The sequence below is a fragment of the Filicampus tigris genome, chromosome 11 (assembly GCF_054856515.1).
Source record: "Filicampus tigris isolate MCC_2025a chromosome 11, RoL_Ftig_1.0, whole genome shotgun sequence".
Lineage (NCBI taxonomy): Eukaryota > Metazoa > Chordata > Actinopteri > Syngnathiformes > Syngnathidae > Filicampus > Filicampus tigris.
The window spans coordinates 18,210,210-18,229,824 of record NC_141227.1 but is presented as its reverse complement, the minus strand read 5'-3'; the positions used below and the strand labels follow the sequence as shown (position 1 = coordinate 18,229,824).

At 38.2% G+C, this 19,615-nt stretch overlaps 1 protein-coding gene across 3 annotated transcripts; it reads left to right on the top strand.

Annotated features, from left to right (window-relative positions):
* Positions 1 to 3: 3 nt before the first annotated feature.
* Positions 4 to 18,589, top strand: abch1 (ATP-binding cassette, sub-family H, member 1). 3 transcript variants are annotated; one of them, XM_086045787.1, is made up of 22 exons: positions 10 to 77; positions 247 to 373; positions 1,327 to 1,445; positions 3,619 to 3,764; positions 6,140 to 6,299; positions 6,375 to 6,529; positions 7,540 to 7,647; positions 8,345 to 8,438; positions 9,985 to 10,059; positions 10,342 to 10,522; positions 11,527 to 11,623; positions 11,689 to 11,857; positions 11,988 to 12,088; positions 12,754 to 12,824; positions 12,915 to 12,964; positions 13,800 to 13,856; positions 13,942 to 14,012; positions 14,297 to 14,385; positions 15,289 to 15,392; positions 15,542 to 15,701; positions 16,770 to 16,874; positions 17,290 to 18,589. In XM_086045787.1, exons 4-22 carry the CDS (start codon positions 3,631 to 3,633, stop codon positions 17,394 to 17,396), a joined length of 2,088 nt encoding a protein of 695 aa, XP_085901913.1. In that variant the 5' UTR covers positions 10 to 77; positions 247 to 373; positions 1,327 to 1,445; positions 3,619 to 3,630; the 3' UTR covers positions 17,397 to 18,589. The 3 variants fall into 3 exon arrangements, with proteins under 3 accessions (XP_085901912.1, XP_085901913.1, XP_085901911.1); XM_086045786.1 differs by lacking the exon at positions 1,327 to 1,445 and having other exon boundaries at positions 4 to 77; XM_086045785.1 differs by lacking the exons at positions 10 to 77; positions 1,327 to 1,445 and having other exon boundaries at positions 90 to 373.
* The last annotated feature ends 1,026 nt before the right edge of the window (positions 18,590 to 19,615 follow it).

Genomic DNA, 19,615 nt, shown 5'->3' with positions numbered 1-19,615 from the left:
CATGTTTGTTACGTAACAGTGTTCCTTTGATTCTTTTACGAAATTCTTGTATTTCACACTCGCTGTCAGAGAGGCAGGTTGGTGCAGTTATTCCCCCGTCAAGATATTATCGATATTTTGATCCTGGAAAGAGTCGGACGATATTTACTTTACCTTGACAAATAATAACAACTAAAAATTGTGTGCGCGACACCCCCCGCGAGGCTCGAGCTGAACATCCTCCCTCCCTTTCCCTTCTTCCTCCAGCAGGAGGCTCCGCGGTGCCCGCCGCGTCTCTGCAGCCATGACCGCGGCGGAGGAGGCTGCTGCCGGCCGGGAGGATGCGATGATGGAGGCCTGCGCGGCGGCGGACTGCACCGAGATGGGCGACCGGGTAAGGTGTATCATTTAGTCAGGTTGGCGGACTGTGCTGCATGCGGCAGGAATCGAAACGACATGATGCCTAGCCTTGTCCGTATCATTTGCGAGGAGGGAATTGTTGCGGAATGGGAAGTGGAACAAATGCTTGTCAGCATTCACTTGCACGCATGCATGCATGGAGGTAACTTCTTGCAATTTGTCATAATAATTTTCCAAAAGCAGATGTTTATGCAGACATTTTCACATGCCGGTAGCACTGTGGCCTAGTTAGCATATTGGCTTTGTAGTTCTAAGGTTGTCGGTTCGAATCCAGGCTCCCACCTTCCTGTATGTGTTCTCTTTTCTCGACGTGACTAGCGACCAGTAAAGGGAAATGTACTTTAAAATTCGATTTTTTTCTTGTTTTTTCTATCAGTGTGTATGTGATTTTGAATATTTCTTTTTCTATAAGTGACCTGCAATTGGTTAGTGACCAATCCAGAGTATGTCCTGCTTCTTTCGCCAAAAGTCTTTCCCCCTAAATGCTCATGTTGGGTTCATTGAGGCCTCTACATTTTCCATATGTGTTAATGCGAGTGTGAAAGCTTGTCTATAAGTCCTGTCCAATTGTCTGGTGAACAGTCCAGGATATACCTCGCTTCTTTCGTCCTTTGCTTTTGTTTACTTCTAGAGAGGGCCATGTTGGTTTCCTTAAAGACTCTTAACTTGTCCATAGGTATGAATTGTGATTCTGAATTATTGAATGTGTCTATGTGCCCTTTGATTGTGATTGGCTGGTGATGAGTCCAGGTTGCACCCCGCTCTTCTCTCACCAAAATTCAGCTAGGCTCCATCCCACTTAGTTGTCACCCCTGTTGAGGACAGGTGGTATAGAAAATGGATGAATGAAACTCCTTAGTACAACCTGTTCGACACCCTGCAGGTGTGTGTCTGTCTTTATTGACTGAACCTGTTCTCCCACTTTAGAAGCATGCTCTAATGAGGCCCAGGCTGTTGTAGTTGTTGCTAGCAGTGTGACGCACTTCATCGCTCCATCTTCATCCCCTGCACGTCTTATCGTTTCCTCTCCATCTTGGTATTCTCATGTAAGTTTTGCCTCCTCATATCTCGTATATGTGCTGTGCTGCAGCTGCGAGACGGAGTTCTGCTCCCTGCGATGTGATTTAGACGTGTCGCAAGATGTAGGTCGGAGTTGCAGAGGTGAAAGGCAGCAGATTATTGTTATGCAACAACGCCAGCCTCCCGCTCTCTTATCTCACTGCTGGGAAAATGTTGGATTCATGTTGATTCATGTTTTTCCGTTACTGTGTGTTTAATTGTAATTGTTAAGCTTTTTAAATGTTGCCACATGAGTTGTTGTTCACATTGGGGTGAAAGTGAAAAACTACTTTGGCCTGTTTGCATTTTTGCCGGGCTGAATCATTTTGAAAAATAGTCCAATTGCGATTTTATTTTTCACCGTCAATTATTGCAATTGCGATTTAATAAGCGACTATTTTTTCAAGGTCCAACAACTTGTATTAACAGGTACAATAAACTAGCTAGCAAATGTATTTGCACTACAATAAAGGCAATTGAACCATGAATTGATATGAGAGACAGTTGCTCTACTTCAAGTAGATGTTCACAAAATTCCACCAGTCAAGTGTTTTGTAAACACAAATTAGTAAATCAGACATCAGATTAGTAAATCATACATCAGACTACAACCATAAAGCAAACAAATCTGACGCTTTATCGCTTCGACTTTTTGTGTTGCATCAAACAGTGATATGGAAACGGGGACTCTTCTTCAGCATTTGTATATCAATGTTAAAAATATACGCATATATATACATATATATATAGGTGTGTATAAATATGTTTATGTGTCATCTATGTATATATATATATATATATATATATATATATATATATATATATATATATATATATTAGGGCTGGTAAAAAGTATTGTATCGCGATGTATCGTGATACTTCTTAAGCCAATACCAAGTATCGATACGTTGATGAAGTATCGTTACTTCCGATACCTTATGTTATGTTGTGCACATTCTATAACTATTCTATAACTTTTGGAACATTTGAGGCCCTTAAAGTTGAGCTTTGTGAAAGGAATTGTATTTATTGCATTCCTGTGTATGAGGAACAGTTACTTGAACAGTTTATGCACTTTTCAAGTTAAGATTTTGGAAACAAATACCTCATTTTAAAAAGAATATATATTTTTTTATAATATTTAAGTATCACAATACATATCGGATCGCAACCCAAGTATCGGGATCCATATCGGATTGGGACAAAAGTGTATTGTCCCAGCCCTAGTATATATGTATATTTTGTCTGATTGCAGGAATGTTGCAGTTTTTTTCCATCTCTTCTGTGAAATGTGTTTAAGAATGTTACATTTAAATGAAGTTAATTGGAGCCGGCAATTTTCGACCTCGAGGGTAGTTTCAGAGCTGTGTGTGGTATGAAGTTGAGCACCTGACACCCACCCCTCTTAGCTGAATTGGTGGAATGTCGCCATGTGGCCTGTCTCTGTTCTCAAATGTTTGAAAATGACCATTCCACACCATTACGCATTGGATATAAAATTCCAGGGTCAAACCCTTTTAGAGGTTCCCACGGTTAATCTGTAACGAATTCATGTTCAAATTCAAGATTATTATTTTGAAAAATCGATTACAGTACTTGTTAAGAGACCTTAACACCCCAATCCATGTCGACTTCACACTTCCACTTTCTTTCCCCTTTCCGTGCTAACCTGGTCCCCATTTCGTGGCGATGTCTTCCAATTTCTTGTTGACTTGGTCCCTTTATTCAGTGTCAACTTTGTCCTTTGTTGACTTGAGCCCCAATTCTGTCTCCACTTCATCCCACCTTTCCATGTCCACTTTTTCTCCCCATTCTGTATGCACTTTTCATGCGTTAGACAGGAAAAAGGTGTGAAAAATATTGTCCCTTACAGGATGTGTGAAGGCTAAGAAAAACTTTATTTTATATGACAAAGGCACTGATGAATTGAAGGTGTCTTTTCTGATTATTTTCTACTTGTTCTGGACTTCGCCATGAGAGCCAATTTTTGTATCTTTATTTTTGCTAGGTCATCAATGTGTAATAATGAGCTCCATATTCCATCCAATGGTTGTCGTCATCCCAGTTCTCTCCAGTACCGTCTTGCACAATAAAGACCAAATAAAAAGCAAAAGGGATGTGGTGAAATTGTGTGGTGACGATCACTGCCACTGTTCGCAGAAGCAAAAGAACATGAAGGACGACTTGGAGGCGTCGCTGCCGCCCACGCTAGGAGACCCCGCCATTGAATGCAGGGACGTTTGCCGCTCGTATGGGAAATTACAAGTTCTAAACAAGCTCAACCTCACCGTGCCACAGGGACACATGTGAGTACACCATCTGGGCTCGATAACAATGATCAATCTGTCTGTCATTATGATAAAGTGATAGGCTTTAAAACAAGCGTTTTTTACAGTATTATCTGTATGACATTGGCTGTTGGATTCTACAAGTGCAAGTCAATGCAGCACAATGGGAGCAGTGTCTGATTTGATAATAATAATAATAATAACAATAATACATTCATACCGTATGACATCATCACAGTCGTCATAATTTTACAACACAAGAATGTTCGGAATATTGTGGGGAAGCACGCTATCCTTAAGACTGAAAATTAATGGAAAGTACTTTATAAAAAAAGACTTTATTCTGGAAATATTGTGACTTTATTATTGGAAAAAATAGCCATTTATTCTAGAAAAGGTCGAGTTTTCTGGAAAACTTCCTGAATTTAATCAGTCACGAAACGTTGACCAAAATAATATTTATCACCGGAATGAATTGCGAGGCAATCAATTGGTTCCAGCCTCATGATGTAGTTATATTTGCGACCATATTTTTATCTGTGTGTGTGTGTTTAAAAATAAGTACCGTACTGTTGGGTAACTCTAGCCCAAAATGGCCGCCACATTCACGAGGCCTCAGCCATTCAAATGTGCATGCAAAGACTGTTCACAAACCGAATTAATTCATATTTAAAACCATGGAATAAAAGTTTAAAAGAGTAGTAAATACTAATAACAAATTAGAATACTGATATGATACAATACCATGTGTCCTCAAGATAATCGTGGGACAAGATTTTCCAAACTATAAAACCATGAAAATTGAACAAATGCATGATCTCATATCATCTTCTCCTCATTTGTTTTTTTCCAATGTCCAAATGAGCTTCCCGATTGAGACATTAACTTCTCTTTTTGTCCTGCGCGATCAATACACCAAAACGATCCGCGCTTTTGAGCTCGTCAGGAACATTCCACCACCCTGGAATGTGTGTCATTAGTGGTCCTTAGGCACACCCCACTTTTGTTTGTCTCAAATTGGACGTCATTAGAAGGCAATTGACGTGAGCTGTGGAATCACTAGTCCAACAAACACCTTGTTGCATTCCTCCAGTGACAGCTGCAATTGGCCTTGGCACAAAAACCTGCCAGTGGAAACCCTTGTAAAAGTGATCTTAATGATTACAGAAGAGAAAACTTAAAGGAATTCCAAAAAAGATAACAAGACGTTGAAGTGCAAGCATGCTTGCTGTCGGACTTGGTATTTGCTCAGGAGAAAGCGACAAGTGTCATGTGATTTGTTGTTGCGCTTTTTCCGTGCGATGATTGAAGGAGTTCCTCAGCGCAGTAAATATATACCGGTATATGATATATAAATATAGTAAATATTAGTTTGAATCTTTTAACTGAGGATATAAAAAAATGTACATTGGAAAATTCTGAAGTTATTATTGAGGAAAAAAAAAATATTCTGGGAAAAATTGCCTTGAAAATAAAACTTTAATCCGGAAAGGATTATGGTTATACACTATTTAAACAAACAAAAAAAACATTTTAGTGTGGGGGGAAAATAGGTTATAGGTGGTTTAAAAAAACAAAGCAAAAAGCATTATTATTCTTGGGGAATGAAACTTATTAAATAATGAAAGTACAAAATAATTTTCAAGAATATCACTTTATTCTTGAAATAAACAATTTTACTGTTCTCGAAAAACAGCATGTCTTTATTAGGAGAATCTGATTTTATTCTGCAAAAATGTTAATATTCTTGGGGAAAAATAGCAACTTATTTTAGAAAACAATAAAACTTTATTGTTAGAGAAAATACATTTGAAAAATAATAACAATTTAGCTTTAATTTCTCTATTATTTAACAAAAATACAGCAAAGAAAAAGCTGAAAAATGAAAAATTACGTTAAAATGTCCCCCGTGGTATAAGGATGGAATATTTTACTGCTCCCTGAAGTGTGAAAATGTGCTATGTTGTTATTATTTTCCTTTATATAATGATGAATTACAGGAAATTCAAACCATTCGGGATTAAATCTTACTTTCTGCATTGTACATTTTTTTCAAATGTAAAAAAAAAAATCTGAAATTGTCTTATTCAATCTTGCTTCTCTGGCAATCGAACAGTATGCAACTCTCATAGTCGTCATGCTCATAAATGTCACCAGGCGTACGACAACTGTCTGTTATTGTTATTTTATCATGGTTGCCATCATCCGTTTAGATTACGTAGTCATGATCTGTTGACTTTTAGAGCACACTCATGGTCTAACGACGGCCCTCGCAGAATCTTCGTCTTCCAGTAATCTGATTTTATTCTGGGGGGGGAAAAAAAAAATCCAGACGTTCTAAATATGCACATAAATACACTTTTCGGACGTTTGATTTTTTTGGATCTTGTTAGTTACGGACTCCTGGGCCCCAGCGGGTGCGGCAAGACCACCATGTTGAAATGCATCGTGGGAACTCTGAACATCTCCCGGGGTTACATCAGCGTGCTGGGGAAGCCGCCGGCCTTCCCGGGCCACGGCGTGCCGGGCAGGATGGTGGGATACATGCCCCAAGTAAGCCTGGCATGCCTTTTTACGGCTGCTTTATTACTACAAAATGCGTCGTGAGCCACATGTCGCGTCATGTAGGAGCTGGCCTTGTACAACGAGTTCACCATCAGCAACACGCTCACCTTCTACGGACGAATCCACGGGTTGACATTAAGGGAAACCCAGGCCCGCATTAACTTCCTCATTGAGTTCTTGGATCTGCCGCAGAAGGACCGGCTGGTCCGCAATCTCAGGTAAGAATTTGTTTATACAGTGGTGCCTTGACTGCCTAGTTTTAATTTGACTCTAGCCTGTAACTCAGAAAATAATGATAAAAAACATTTCAAATTGACTTTCCCTACTGAAATGAATGTGAACACCATTAATCCGTTCCTGAAACAATCAATGGGCCTCTTTTTGGAAGAATTATTCACTGTCTGCCAAACTGCTGTTTATCAAGTACTCCAATTTTTGCTCGCAAGTCAAAAGCAAAAAATTGGCCAGTGTACCATTGCACACTGTAGAGGAAGTGAGTATATAGTATGGATGAAGGTCTACACTAAAGTATACTACTGACCTAACGCATTTAATGGCCCCTCATAGCTCTGATAGCTTACATAAGAGCTTTGTTCTCTAAAGAGGCCCCTGAAAGCAGCTTCATTAGCGCACCATGTAATATTCATGTCCCATGTGACAGTCATGTTTCAACATTTTCGCTATCTAAACGTAATGTAATGTAGAATACTGGTTTGAATCCAATTTTAAAAATGTGTATAAAATAAATACATGAATTCTTGAAAAATACTTTCTTTTCTGAAATGCACCTTTATTCTTTAAACAATATCGGGTATTAGAAAACAATACTGCTGTATTCTTAAAAAAAAAGACATTAATTCTTACAAAATTATTCTTGAGAAATATTAACTTAACTGCAAAATATTACTATATTCTTAAAAAACAATGCGACTTAACTCTTGAAAGACTATATTCTCAGATAAGTATGACTTTCCTTGAAATAAAAAAAGTATATTCTTTAAAGACCTTCCTTCTGACTAATAATCTGACTTGAGCTTTGGCATTTTTTAAATGTATTAAAAAAAAAAAAATCAGTTTTATTCCTTGACAATCGATGGACAAAAAATATGTCCATCATTGAAAGAGAAATGCCTTTATTCAAGAAAAAAAATACCGCAATACTAATTCTTGGAGAAACTCAAACTTTACCCTCTGCAAAAATTCGCACACATTTGTGTTCGTGTTGCAGTGGGGGCCAGAAGCGGAGGGTTTCTCTGGCGGCGGCGCTGCTCCAGAATCCCGAGCTGCTCATCCTTGATGAACCCACAGTGGGCGTGGACCCGGTGCTCAGGGCCAAGTATGTACAAATAAATGACTTTGTCGGCCCCCTCTTCTCTACATTCTAAGTGCCACTCATACTCATCTGTCAGCAATTCTTGCGTGCGAGCACTCTGAGCTCCTTGTGTAAGTGGATGCCTGTAGGAGAAATGCTTCTCCAACCTAAAGAAAAAGGAAACATGAAACCTGACATTTCCCCCTGGCTGCATGTGGCACACTGGTTGGCTTCTACTTGAAATATTAATCAGTGATTATTCCTCACTCGAGTACACCCGCGGACCGTCGTCCGTGTCATTTTACAAGATGGCGAGCAACTAATTGAGTCCCGGTTAAAACCTGATTGAAAGTGAAGAACCCAACTGCCTTTGACAGCACCATTCGCTGTGAGGTGGAGCGGTTCACAATTATTTATTTGAACTTGGATCAAATCTATCTATCGAGCTATCTGTCCATCCGTTCGTCTTCAGCGAATGGTGCCTTCAAATGCAGTTGGAATTTTCATTTTTAATCCTGTTTTCATTAATAGCTATGAGATGGATGGATGGATGGAGACCATCTAGAAAGTGCATTCATGACACAATGAACATCGGTGATATAGCGTTATTACTAATTCAATATTATCAATGTTAGGAGAATATAACTGCACTACAGTACAGTAATAAACTTTTATTTAGCCAGTGGGTTGACTCACTTTTTATGTCGTTGCCCCTTTCCAGGATTTGGCAGCATCTCGTGGACATTGTGAAGCCGGGCAAAGTGTCGGTTATCATTACCACTCACTACATCGAGGAGGCCAGACAAGCCAATGTGGTGAGGAAGTCTTGGTATCGTTTACCTAAGATAATGTTAGTAATAATTCGCTATTGAAAATAGTGCACTGTTGATACTCCATTACGGTAGAAGTGTCTACAAGCACTCGTGTTGCGATGCTAACTAGCTTAGCATGAGACCTACAGATATCCTGAATCATTCCTTTGTGAACCAGTTAATCCTTCAAAAGCTGAAAGATTTTTAGTCAGAAATTTGCTTTGTGCATTACTTTAGCCTGATATTAAGCTTTCTGTATGAAATCCATAACAGAGTCAGTGTGTCTGTGTGTTTGGTTCAGGCAGTTCAGAAAGATTAAGTTAGAAGTAACACACAAAACGACTTAGCCATTGTTTGGGCTTGCTGGAGGTCTGCATTTTTTTTCAACATGTGTAAAAAGCAAAGATAACTAGAAATAATCCACAGTCAAAAGTCCAGCCCATGCCGAGTGGGGAGCATTTATCACGCGATATGATTCTGTACAGTGGTAATTAAATCAGCACGAGAGTCCATCGAATGACAGCAAGCACGGCGGGTAGAAGTGGTTCTCCTCCAGTGGAAGGAGAGAGAAGTGGCAGTAAAACAGTCCAAAATTTAGATGTCAGTGGGTAAGGCGGGGCAAGAGACTAGTTGCATACTAGGTGTGGTCTAAGAGTATAGAAATACGTCTTAAATTGAGATTTAACATTTCATTTGACATTTCTATGAGGTAATACCTCTAATTCCCTGGGTAGTGCATTCCAGAGTACTAAAGCCTGATTTGAGAATGCGCTACGACCTACTGACCTCTTTTTAGCTCTCCGAGCCGCCAGAGAATGGGAGTGTAGTGTAAGGCTACCACAAAATTAGCAAATTAATAGATATAAACACAATGGTTAGAAATAATCCACATAATAACTTGGAACGCACACTCCAGTCAACATTTGTGTCCTGTAACATTGAAATAATGAGTACTCGCCAGTCTTCATGATAACCACCACCTTGCGCAATAAAAAGAGACAGAATGAAGAGCAATAATACGCTCTGGTGTCACTTGTATATTACCCATATTTCAAAGTGGAGAGTATCACCTGTAAAAACAAACAAACAGAAACACCCACACACACAAAATCATGTTTGTTTTTTTTTCAACTGCACAAAAAAAAACAATCCAAGGTGATTGTTTGCTAATGAAGAGGCACGAGTTTGCCGGTCAAACCAGTCAGGTGGCTGGGATTCATTTTGTGACTTAACACAAGCATGGGTGTCAGGGTAAAGCTTGCCAATATGATGGAGGTCGCAACATACATGCATACATGCGGTCTCGGTTTTGCCAAGTATACATAAAATATGCCTCTTAGTATTGTTATATTATCTGTCTGTGTTGCTTCACCCCTGGTGTTCAAATAACCATTGCTTAAAGGGTTAGTTTCGTTAGCCCGTCTAAGACATCTTGCATTGTGTGTTAGCATTAAGCTAGTGGACTTTCGTGAGGCAAGTTGTGGTTTGGCGCTGTATGTACGATATAATTGTAAGCAAAACGAAACGTTTACCGGAATCTTTGTTCCAGGTGGGCCTGATGAGGAACGGCTGCTTGTTGGCCGAAGGAACTCCAGAAGCAGTCATGAAGATGCAAAGCTCCACTGTGAGTTGCAAGTCAGCACCCAGGCGTGATTTAGTGGCCAAAGACAATGACTATTAATATCACTTCCATTACAATTCCAGTGCAGTACATTTTTTAAAGTACAATACGCATTTTACTTTAGCGGTACCTTTTTAATTGGATCATTATTGAAGCACAGTTTTTTTTTTTTAATTTCCTGGATTTTCAAGCACAGTTTTATTGTTCAGGATGTGCATAATGTCGCAGTGGGTTTTAATAACGTTCCAACTTGTGCACTGGTCCATTGTGTGTCCCCTACTGTAGACTCTGGAGCGCGCCTTCCTGCAACTATGCGAGACCTCAGACCAGACGTGTGAGAAGCGCAGCTCCGGTTCCCAAGACGACGTGCTGGGGAACAGCCAATCGTTCGAGAGCGGGCGGGACGAGAGCCGACCCATTCTTGCCAATGCGCCCAAAGCCACCGCGGAAGTGGTCAACCGGACAGGTGTGGATTCATCAATATTGTTGTCGTTGGTGTCAAGGGAAACAAAATGTAAAATTGGCAGAAGTGGGGGACTTCGAGTCACATGATTTGACTGCAGTCAAACTTTTGACAAATTTCATGCAAAGCTGTTGGAGCATTTAGTTGACATCAGTGATATCCAGCTTGTACTTGTATGCTCTTGGTCCTCACAAGACAACTCAGGATATCAAGTATATGCAATACAGTGCTGTCTTGACCATGCTTGTAACTCAAACCAATCGTATCACCAAGCATCATCTTTCCCTATTGAAATAAATGGAAATGCCATTAATCAGCTCCACCCTTCAAAAAACACTAACAAAAAAATGTGTTCACACATTTTTAATTGGAAAAATCATCAGCATGCCGATGGTGTTTTTCATTGTGTGTTAGCATTAAGCTAGCTGACTTTTGTAAGGCAAAGTTAAGTCGTTTGGTTAAATGCCAGGGATGTAACGATTAATCGAAAATCGATTCAAAGTCGATTCGGCCCGGGTAATCGCTTAATTGAACCGATTAATCGGGGCGAATCGATTTTGAGTCTAATCGATTAATCGATTAACCGGCTTCGAGTTGCTTAAATTCATCTAGAAAATGATGTCTTGAAACATTTTTTCATTCCAGATGCATAGCACATATTGCGTTTGTGGATGGCTGCAGAACCACACTAGTGCACAGAGACAAGCATGGTAGCAATTTCTAAAATCAAATCGATAATCTGAAACTGAAAATCGAATCTGGGCTTGAGTGAATCGTTGCATCCCTATTAAATGCACAACGTAATTTAATTCTTGACATTTTATGTTAATTTGACGGTAATCTTCAACTGGGAATGGCAATAAACAACTTAAAGCAAGCTTTATTTCGTTTTGAATTTTTCGGGTCTGTTTAGTTACCATTGTAAATTGCTCAAACAGCTTTCCTTACATCAAGGTTAACCTGAGACTTAGGTGACTATGTATTGTTGAATGATTGTGATTTTGTAGTGGACTGGAAGGTGCGAGTCAGACACGTCATTCCCAAGTGGAGGAATATCGCCGCCCTCACCATCAAAACCCTTCTGCGGATGAGGAGGATGCCAGGGTACGGCGGCCACCACGGGGAGTCAAAACATTTGTTAGCATTTCTGACGTTGGCATCCTTCGCAGCTCCTTGTGTTTCCAGTTCCTGCTGCCCGTCATCCAGATGTCGCTCATCTGCTTGTGCGTCGGAGGAGACCCGAAGGGCATCCAAGTTGCCGTGGTCAACAACGAGACCTCCTCACTGGCTTTCAGCCACTCGCTGCTTTCCTTTTTGGACAGCGACAGTGTGAAGCAGGTACTGAGTCCCTCCGAAAAGTTACACACCGCCATATGGCACAATATAACTAAAAAAAAAAAAAAATCCAAAAAAAAATCAAAGTATCAAATTGTGTGTATGATATCTAATGTGCTGTGTAATTTGACAGGTCAACTTGTCTCATGCGGAGGCCTTCCAAGGGATCTATGAGGGGAAGTACTGGGGCGTCATTGGCTTTGGCAAGGACTTCAGCAGCTCCCTAATGCAAAGGTACACACAGAGGGCTAAAAACGGGTAGATTTTGCTGCTTAAAGCGGAAGTCAACCCAAACAATTTTTTTTCAAGAATATGTTCCCAGCAGGCCCACTAGTTGAAACACGGCATTCGGTTTAATTTCGTGTTTGTGGAATATAAGTTAAGCAGCAAAAGGCACTTGTTTTTAGCCATCTCTGGGGGCGACCATTTCGTCTTGCGTCGACTGTAAATGACATCACAACTGCTCGCAACGACCAATCACGGCTGACCGGTTTTTTGGATCTGAGCCGTGATTGGTCGTTGTGAGCAGTTGTGATGTCATTTTCAGTCGACAGAAGACAAAATGGCCGCCCCCGGAGATGGCTAAAAACGAGTGCATTTTGCTGCTTAACTTATATTCCACAAACGCAAAATTTATCAGAATGGCCTATTTCAACTAATGGGCTTACATAGAACATATTCTTGAAAATTATATGTTTCCGTTCCACTTTAACTCATATTCCACAAATGCAATATCAGAATGCCATGAACATATTATTGCAAATACATGTTTGGGGGGTTGACTTCCACTTTAACACCTGGCTTTTAATCGGGTGTGTTCTGAGTTTTTATATCCTCTATACACACATATTTGAAGATAAACTTCCATATTGTGAATAACAATACTGGTGCTGTTGCAGGATGATACTGAAGAATGCGTCCAAGAAGATGATGGATGAAGGTTCAGTGCATGTCTGGCTGGACCAGACCAGTAAGTAGATGGCTCCATATTTGACTATGCTAGCTGTTTTGATGTTACCTTCAAAGTAAAAAAAAAACAGAAGATGTTTTGTTTTTCCAGACAGGCAAATTGCCTTGATGCTGCAGCAAAAATTGTACGAGGCCTTTCAGGTGAAGATACTTTTTACTTGTTCAAAAGTTGAAGTGAAAATGTGTTCTTCATAAATCCTCATTTGACAGCTAATAAAAATACAAACAGACACTCCACAGCCATTTTATTAGTACATTATTATTATTATTGTTTTTATAGCTTTGTGCAGATTTTATATTCCTTTATTTTTTTACTGTAATTTATATTGTAAAAAAAACTACTAATTTGATTATAATAATGATAACTAAGTAAGATCATTATATAAGTGTTTCTTTAGTTATATAAAAAATGACCTAATTAATATGTCTATATACAGAAGACTCGGCTTTTCTCTGTCAAATATTTTGTTATTTATAATATATGTATACATTAGGGGTGCAACAAAAAATGATTTGAATCGGAACATCGGTTTTGATCCAACCGAACCAAATCAAATCGTTACATTTTAAAATGTACTGTCCTTGAATCGTGTTGCACCCCATGTATCAAGAAACAAATTAAATCATCTTTTATTGGCGAGAGAACAACGTCAGTATATTTTACTGCAATTTTGATATCTAATTTGACTTTATACCCTTCAGTTGATACCCTTCAGTTGATACCCGTTTTAAAGCCATTTTATGGGCTCATCTCTGCTCCCTTAAATTAGCCTGAAATGACCAAGTTACACGAAAAACATTTAGTCAGTAGTGACAAAAAAAAAAAAAATGTCCTGCGGAAAATGCACCTTTTTGAGCCAACTTTTATATTACCTTAAATGCGCCCCATAATCGTGTTGGCGTTCCATTTTGAATGCTCATGTTGTCCATTAGATGGCGCTGCTTGCCCTCATTTAATAGTATGTTTCCTGTCCAGGCTTTTGTGGACAACAAGCTGGCCAGCCAGGCCTACTTGTATGCCTTGCCTATAAAGGTGAACAAGACAATATTGTGTAGCGTAGTACTCAAGTGGTAGTACTAGAACGCATTTTCTAACACTAATTCCCACTGTTGTATAGTTTGAAGAGGCCATTTATGGCAGCCAGAACACAGACTTCACTACATTTGTGATGCCGGGCGCTGTTCTCAGGTCAGTTGGATGTCACAAACCGTTTTCATTAGTTTACATAACGCATAGCTCTTGTTGGACTTCACTACTGGATTTTTTTTTTTTTTTTTGCAATTTTACTACATAAGTGTAAGTACATTTGATGTTACCAGTATATTACTGATACATTTAAAGACCTGATGTTTGAAATGACATTGAAGAAAATGCGATTTACATTACTAAAGCTAAAATGGTTCATAAAAAGGAAGCGAGGTGGACACAAATGGAGAGCGCAAAGTTCACCTTGTTTTGTTGTCGTTGGCCAGCATTGCCTTCTACTTGGCCTTGGGCCTGACCGCCCTCTCCTTTGTCCTGGAGAGGAAAGAGGGTCTTCTGGACCGATGCTGGGTTGCAGGTGACGACTTCCACGCTGCTCAAAAAGCACTTGTCATACCTTTAAAAAATAAAAAAAATAAAAAAAAGAATTAAAGCTGTCTATTAGGATGGATTGTAAAGTTGTTTATGTATAGCATAGCGCCTATTAGCATAGCGCCTATTAGCAGTATTGATACTCAAGTGTCAAATATGTCTTGTAGTTGAAATTAGGTTTCAATCAATGCTTTAATGAACAGCATTTGAAGGGATGAACATTAAAGCAATGCAGTATACTAGTAAAGCATCAGTTGAATTAATGTTGCTTTTGATATCCTGATGTATCAAGTGGCACAATGTCCCTGTTATCATCAGTCAGGGATGAACATGAAAAGTAAAAATACATATAATCGATATCATGATGTGCCGTTTCTTCATGCTACAGTATTGATATCAAATCGGCAGTCAGTAATACTTTTAAGTCAGGGGACTTTGGACCGGGCCGCGTAGATAAAGGAAAAAACAAAAAACATACAGTACTTCCGTCGCTTAGCGCTAACCGCTTCACTAAGGCTAAAAAGTGCTGAAAAGAAAAACTGTGGATATGCTAAACTAAATAATTAAAGCCATCACAGTTGCATTGTTCATAGTATTGTTTTTATCTTACGATAGAGCATAATCAGAAAAGTGAAATATCGATATGATCATCACTCACCAATACTTTAATCAATACTATGTGAAGGGGTAAATATTAAAGTAAAAAAAAATGGAAGCTGTCTTATTGCAGGTGTTGCATCATGCTGTGTTGTACAGTAACGAAGTGTTAGATGCTCATATCGTAGATTACATTTCAACAGCAATACTTTAACACGCTTAAGAAGATTGTTGACATTTTGGCACGGTATAAGAAATAGGATTTAATTCTATAATCATGTGTATTTATCAGGTGTGAGCTCGATTGAGACAATGCTGGCTCACCTTTTCTCTCAGCTGTTCGTCATTAGCGTCCAGATCATCCTCATGCTGCTCTTCGTCCTGCTCGTCTTCAAGGTACCAGATAGCAACATGCGCTACAAACACAAATTTCATATTGAATGATGTATAAAAAAAATATGTCTTACAAAACATAGGATTTGCATTTTTTTTTTTTTTTTTTTGTTGAATGGCTTTTTGAGTTTCCTGCTTGTGTTTGTATGCAGATGCCAAACGAAGGCTCTCTGGTTCTGATCGTGCTGCTGATTGTGCTGCAGGGCATCACCGGCATCTCCTTCGGCCTCGTCATCTCCGCCGCCATCGACGACGAGCAGAGCGCCAACCAGGCCGCGCTGGGACTCTTCTACCCCAACCTCATCATGAGCGGTAGGCCGCGCGCAGTAGCTTCATATTCAGATTTTAAAATATATAAAGACTTTGTGCTTGAAAAATATATTGTCAAAAATGGCTCGTCGTTAAAAGATGTTTATTCCTTGAAAAATACATCTAAACCCTCAAAAATAAAAATTCATGCTTGAATAAATGAGTATAGTCTTGAAAACTTAATTTTGGGGTTAAAAAAAAAAAATTCTCTCCATGAATATCACTTGATGTAAAAAAAAAACCTTTTACTTCAAAAAAATGTATTGTCAAAAAATATGACCATTCTTGGAAGAAATTACTTCTTCATACAAATGAATCAAAAAAACGCAACTTTATTCCCTGAAAAATATGACTTTCTTTTTGGAAAAAAATTATTGGCTTTATTCCAATTTTTTTTTTAAATTGAAAAAAAAACTTCATTTGTGAAAAAAATTGCTTAAAAAATTTTATCATACTTTATTCTTGAAACAAATCAAACTTTATTTTTGTTAAATATACAACTTAATCAGGAAAAAAACATGTTCTTTAAAAACATTAATTAATCCTCAAAAAATATAAATGGAAAAAAAGTCTGCCTTTAGAAGAATGTGACCATTCAAAAAAAAATATAACTCACAGCATGAAAAAAAAGTTATTTATCCTTGAAAAATGGAATCTTGAAAAACAGATTCTTGAAAAATAAAATGAAAAATATCTGATGAGGAAAAATATATGTTTTAAATTATACTAAATGAAGAAATGCATTTTAAGAAAAATGCATATTGCATTCAGTCTTCACTTTCTGATGTCATTGTAACACATTGTTGGTAATGACCACAAATAAAACGATGACCTTTTTGTGCAGGGCCTATATATACTCAAATCTATTTTTCTCTACAAAGCAAAAGCTTTTTTTTTTCTGTTTTCATCTATTGCTTTATTTATTTTCCCACTGTGTCATCTTTGTTTACAACATGTCTTGCTGAAGGTGTCCAATGACTTGTTCCTCTCGAAATGTAACGTGTTGTGAGAGGAGAGCTTGTCGTTGCAATGTTGTGTTTTGCGTTACACAACATGTTGTTGTCATGTCAGGTATCATATGGCCCGTGGAATGTATCCCCTACCCGCTACGCTACCTCAGCTTGGCCCTGCCTCAGACCTACGCCTCCGAAGCGCTGCGTTGCATCATGTACAGAGGTACGCACACACACACACACACCCACACACACACACACACACACACATTTTATAAGAGTCAATGCAAAGCTATATTGCCTACGGGGGACGGGCAAAATGTGGAACAAAATTCATTGAAAATAATCGGAAAATACCCAAAAGTTTGTTATCTGGCCTGGCACCAGGGGGGGGTCACAAACTTATTTCGGCTTACAACCTTTTCATGAAAAGACTTTATTACTTCATTAAAAAAGACTTCTTTCTTGAAAAAAAAACACATCATTGTTGTAAAAATTACTTCTTTTTTTTTACACACAAAAAAGTGTAAACAGTAAAAAAAATAAAAAAATTACCTGTTCCAATGTAGCAAATAAATAAATAAATAATAAATATGTAAATAGTGTATTGTATTCAAATGTGTGTGCGTGTTCATCAGGTTGGGATCTGACTCACATGATGGTTTGGCGAGGCTTTGTTGTCACTCTGGGCTGGAACACGTTCTTCATCATCGTGGCAACCCTCATCTTGAAATTCAGGAAGTGAACACCACACACACACACACACACACACACACACACACATACAAAGAATGCCTGCATGTGCTGCCCGTGGAAAAGGACAATGTTTGTAGACGCTTGTACATCAGGGCTGGGCAAAGTATGGCTGCCTCCGTTTGTTGTTCCAGCCCAATTGAGTATTGATCAAAAGTCCTGGAATGTTGTTGCATTCGTTTACTTATTTTTATTTTCTAATATGGTGAATTCAAATGTATTCATTCGTCCCCCCCCGCCTCCCGCGTTCTTTTAGTCATTCATGTAATTAAATAATTGCTTGATTCATTTATTGTAAAACGTTGCTGTTGGGCGGAACATGATGTGGTGACTGCCCAATAGGAAAAAAAAAACATGAAATGGGCCGTATTTGGGCATAGGGGATTTCCACCCAACAGTGATGTTATACTGTATTAAAAGTATTTTTTACATTTAATAATTATTACTATAATATAGATTAATCCGTTTTCTAAATAAATACATCAGAAAGTGAGGATGTAATATTATTTGCAAAATAAACCGTTTTATTTAGCCATTTTCCCTTCAAATTGGTTAGTTGAAACTTGATTTTTTAAATCTTTTATTCACAGCTATTATTAAAAATAATAAAATAAAATATATTAAACAGTGTTATATATACATATTTACAAAGCTCATCTATTTTTATTAGATAATTGGTCAATAATAAATAATAACTACATTAAAATGAGACTGAATTATTTTATTATTAAAATCAACTATTTTACATATCTTGCATACATATTTTAACTTCGTTCAATAATGTTGTACATGCATCTTGACATTAGACTCCGCCCCGCCCCCTCCCTCAATAATGGAGCCGAGAGGCAACCTAAGCAATCCAAAGCGGATGAATATATGTTGACTATACACGTGCTAAATAAGATTGTGTCCATGCAGTATTTTTTTCAAGTGAACTATATGATGAAAAAAAAATGTGACGTTGTATTTCGATGTTTTTTTGTTTTTTTTACACAACTGTATTGTTTTTTATGCTGTCATTCCACTTTGCCGGGCAGAGTGGATGCCACTCGTGGGTCCGCTGACCACATCAGCACCTTTGTGACACCATCGCGTCTTGTACGTGCAAATGTCCATCACACCTGTTTTGTTTGTCTGATGGATCTTTAACTCAAAAGTCAATAAAATCAGTCCGTGATACCTTTTTATGTGTTTTGGGCATATTTATGTATTCATTTTACCTTACTTTAATTGTTTAAGAAGTTTAAGGTGAAAGGTTGGTTTCATCGGTGAGGCCCAGTGTTACAATAAAAAGGAAAAGTGTAAGAGTGGACTGCCCCCTACCTATCAATATTAGAACTACACCTTGATGTAGTCCAGTTACGATCAGAAAAATAGATCTTTTCTGTCCTTGCACGTAACTATAAAATGGCAAAATGGAATTAGCCCACTATAGTAATCAATGCGTCAGTTCAACTCACTGAATTTCAGAATGAAAGCCCTTTCAAGTCTGTATACAAGACTGCCATTACCCTTGAATTCAGAGTGATATTGAAAAGAATCCTGCCTGTTATTGCTCAGCGTTTTGAGTTCCATTATTCTTAAGACTATCCAACCCTGACTATAATGTAATTAGTTATTCGACCAGTAGAGGGCAGGACGACATCACTATAGTTCCACAATATAGTGGATGATTATTGCATGCTAATAGAAATTTAAATCTTATAAAATCCTATAAAAAAAAAAAGTTTTGAAAAATAATATGACTTTATAGTCAAAATTACGACTTAATTCTCAAATACATAAAATGTACTATTATGCATCTGTAGAGTGAATGTGCTTGGTTTTTGCTGAAGTCTGCGCACGTGTGTTTTGAAAACGGCTCTACAGTGTTTTGAAGGTCAGTGCTTTAAAAAAAAAAAAAAAGGCTTACACGGCCGCTTCATTAGCATTTTTACAACCTCGTCAAATATCCCGACGCTTTTTACGCAGATGATTTGCAAAAGCAATTATTTTTTTCCACCTTCAAATGAACCTAAGTCATGAGAGACTTTTCGTATCACATGATCTTTCATTTCATCAACCACAAGCCAAGCACTTTTATTTTTCAAAAGTGGCATTCGAAAACACACGTACCTATGCGCTCTTTTCTATGTATTTATTTGTACAAATAGACGTTTACATGTGATCCATGCATTTAAGAGCGCCTCGTTAATATTTCTGGTCGTTGTT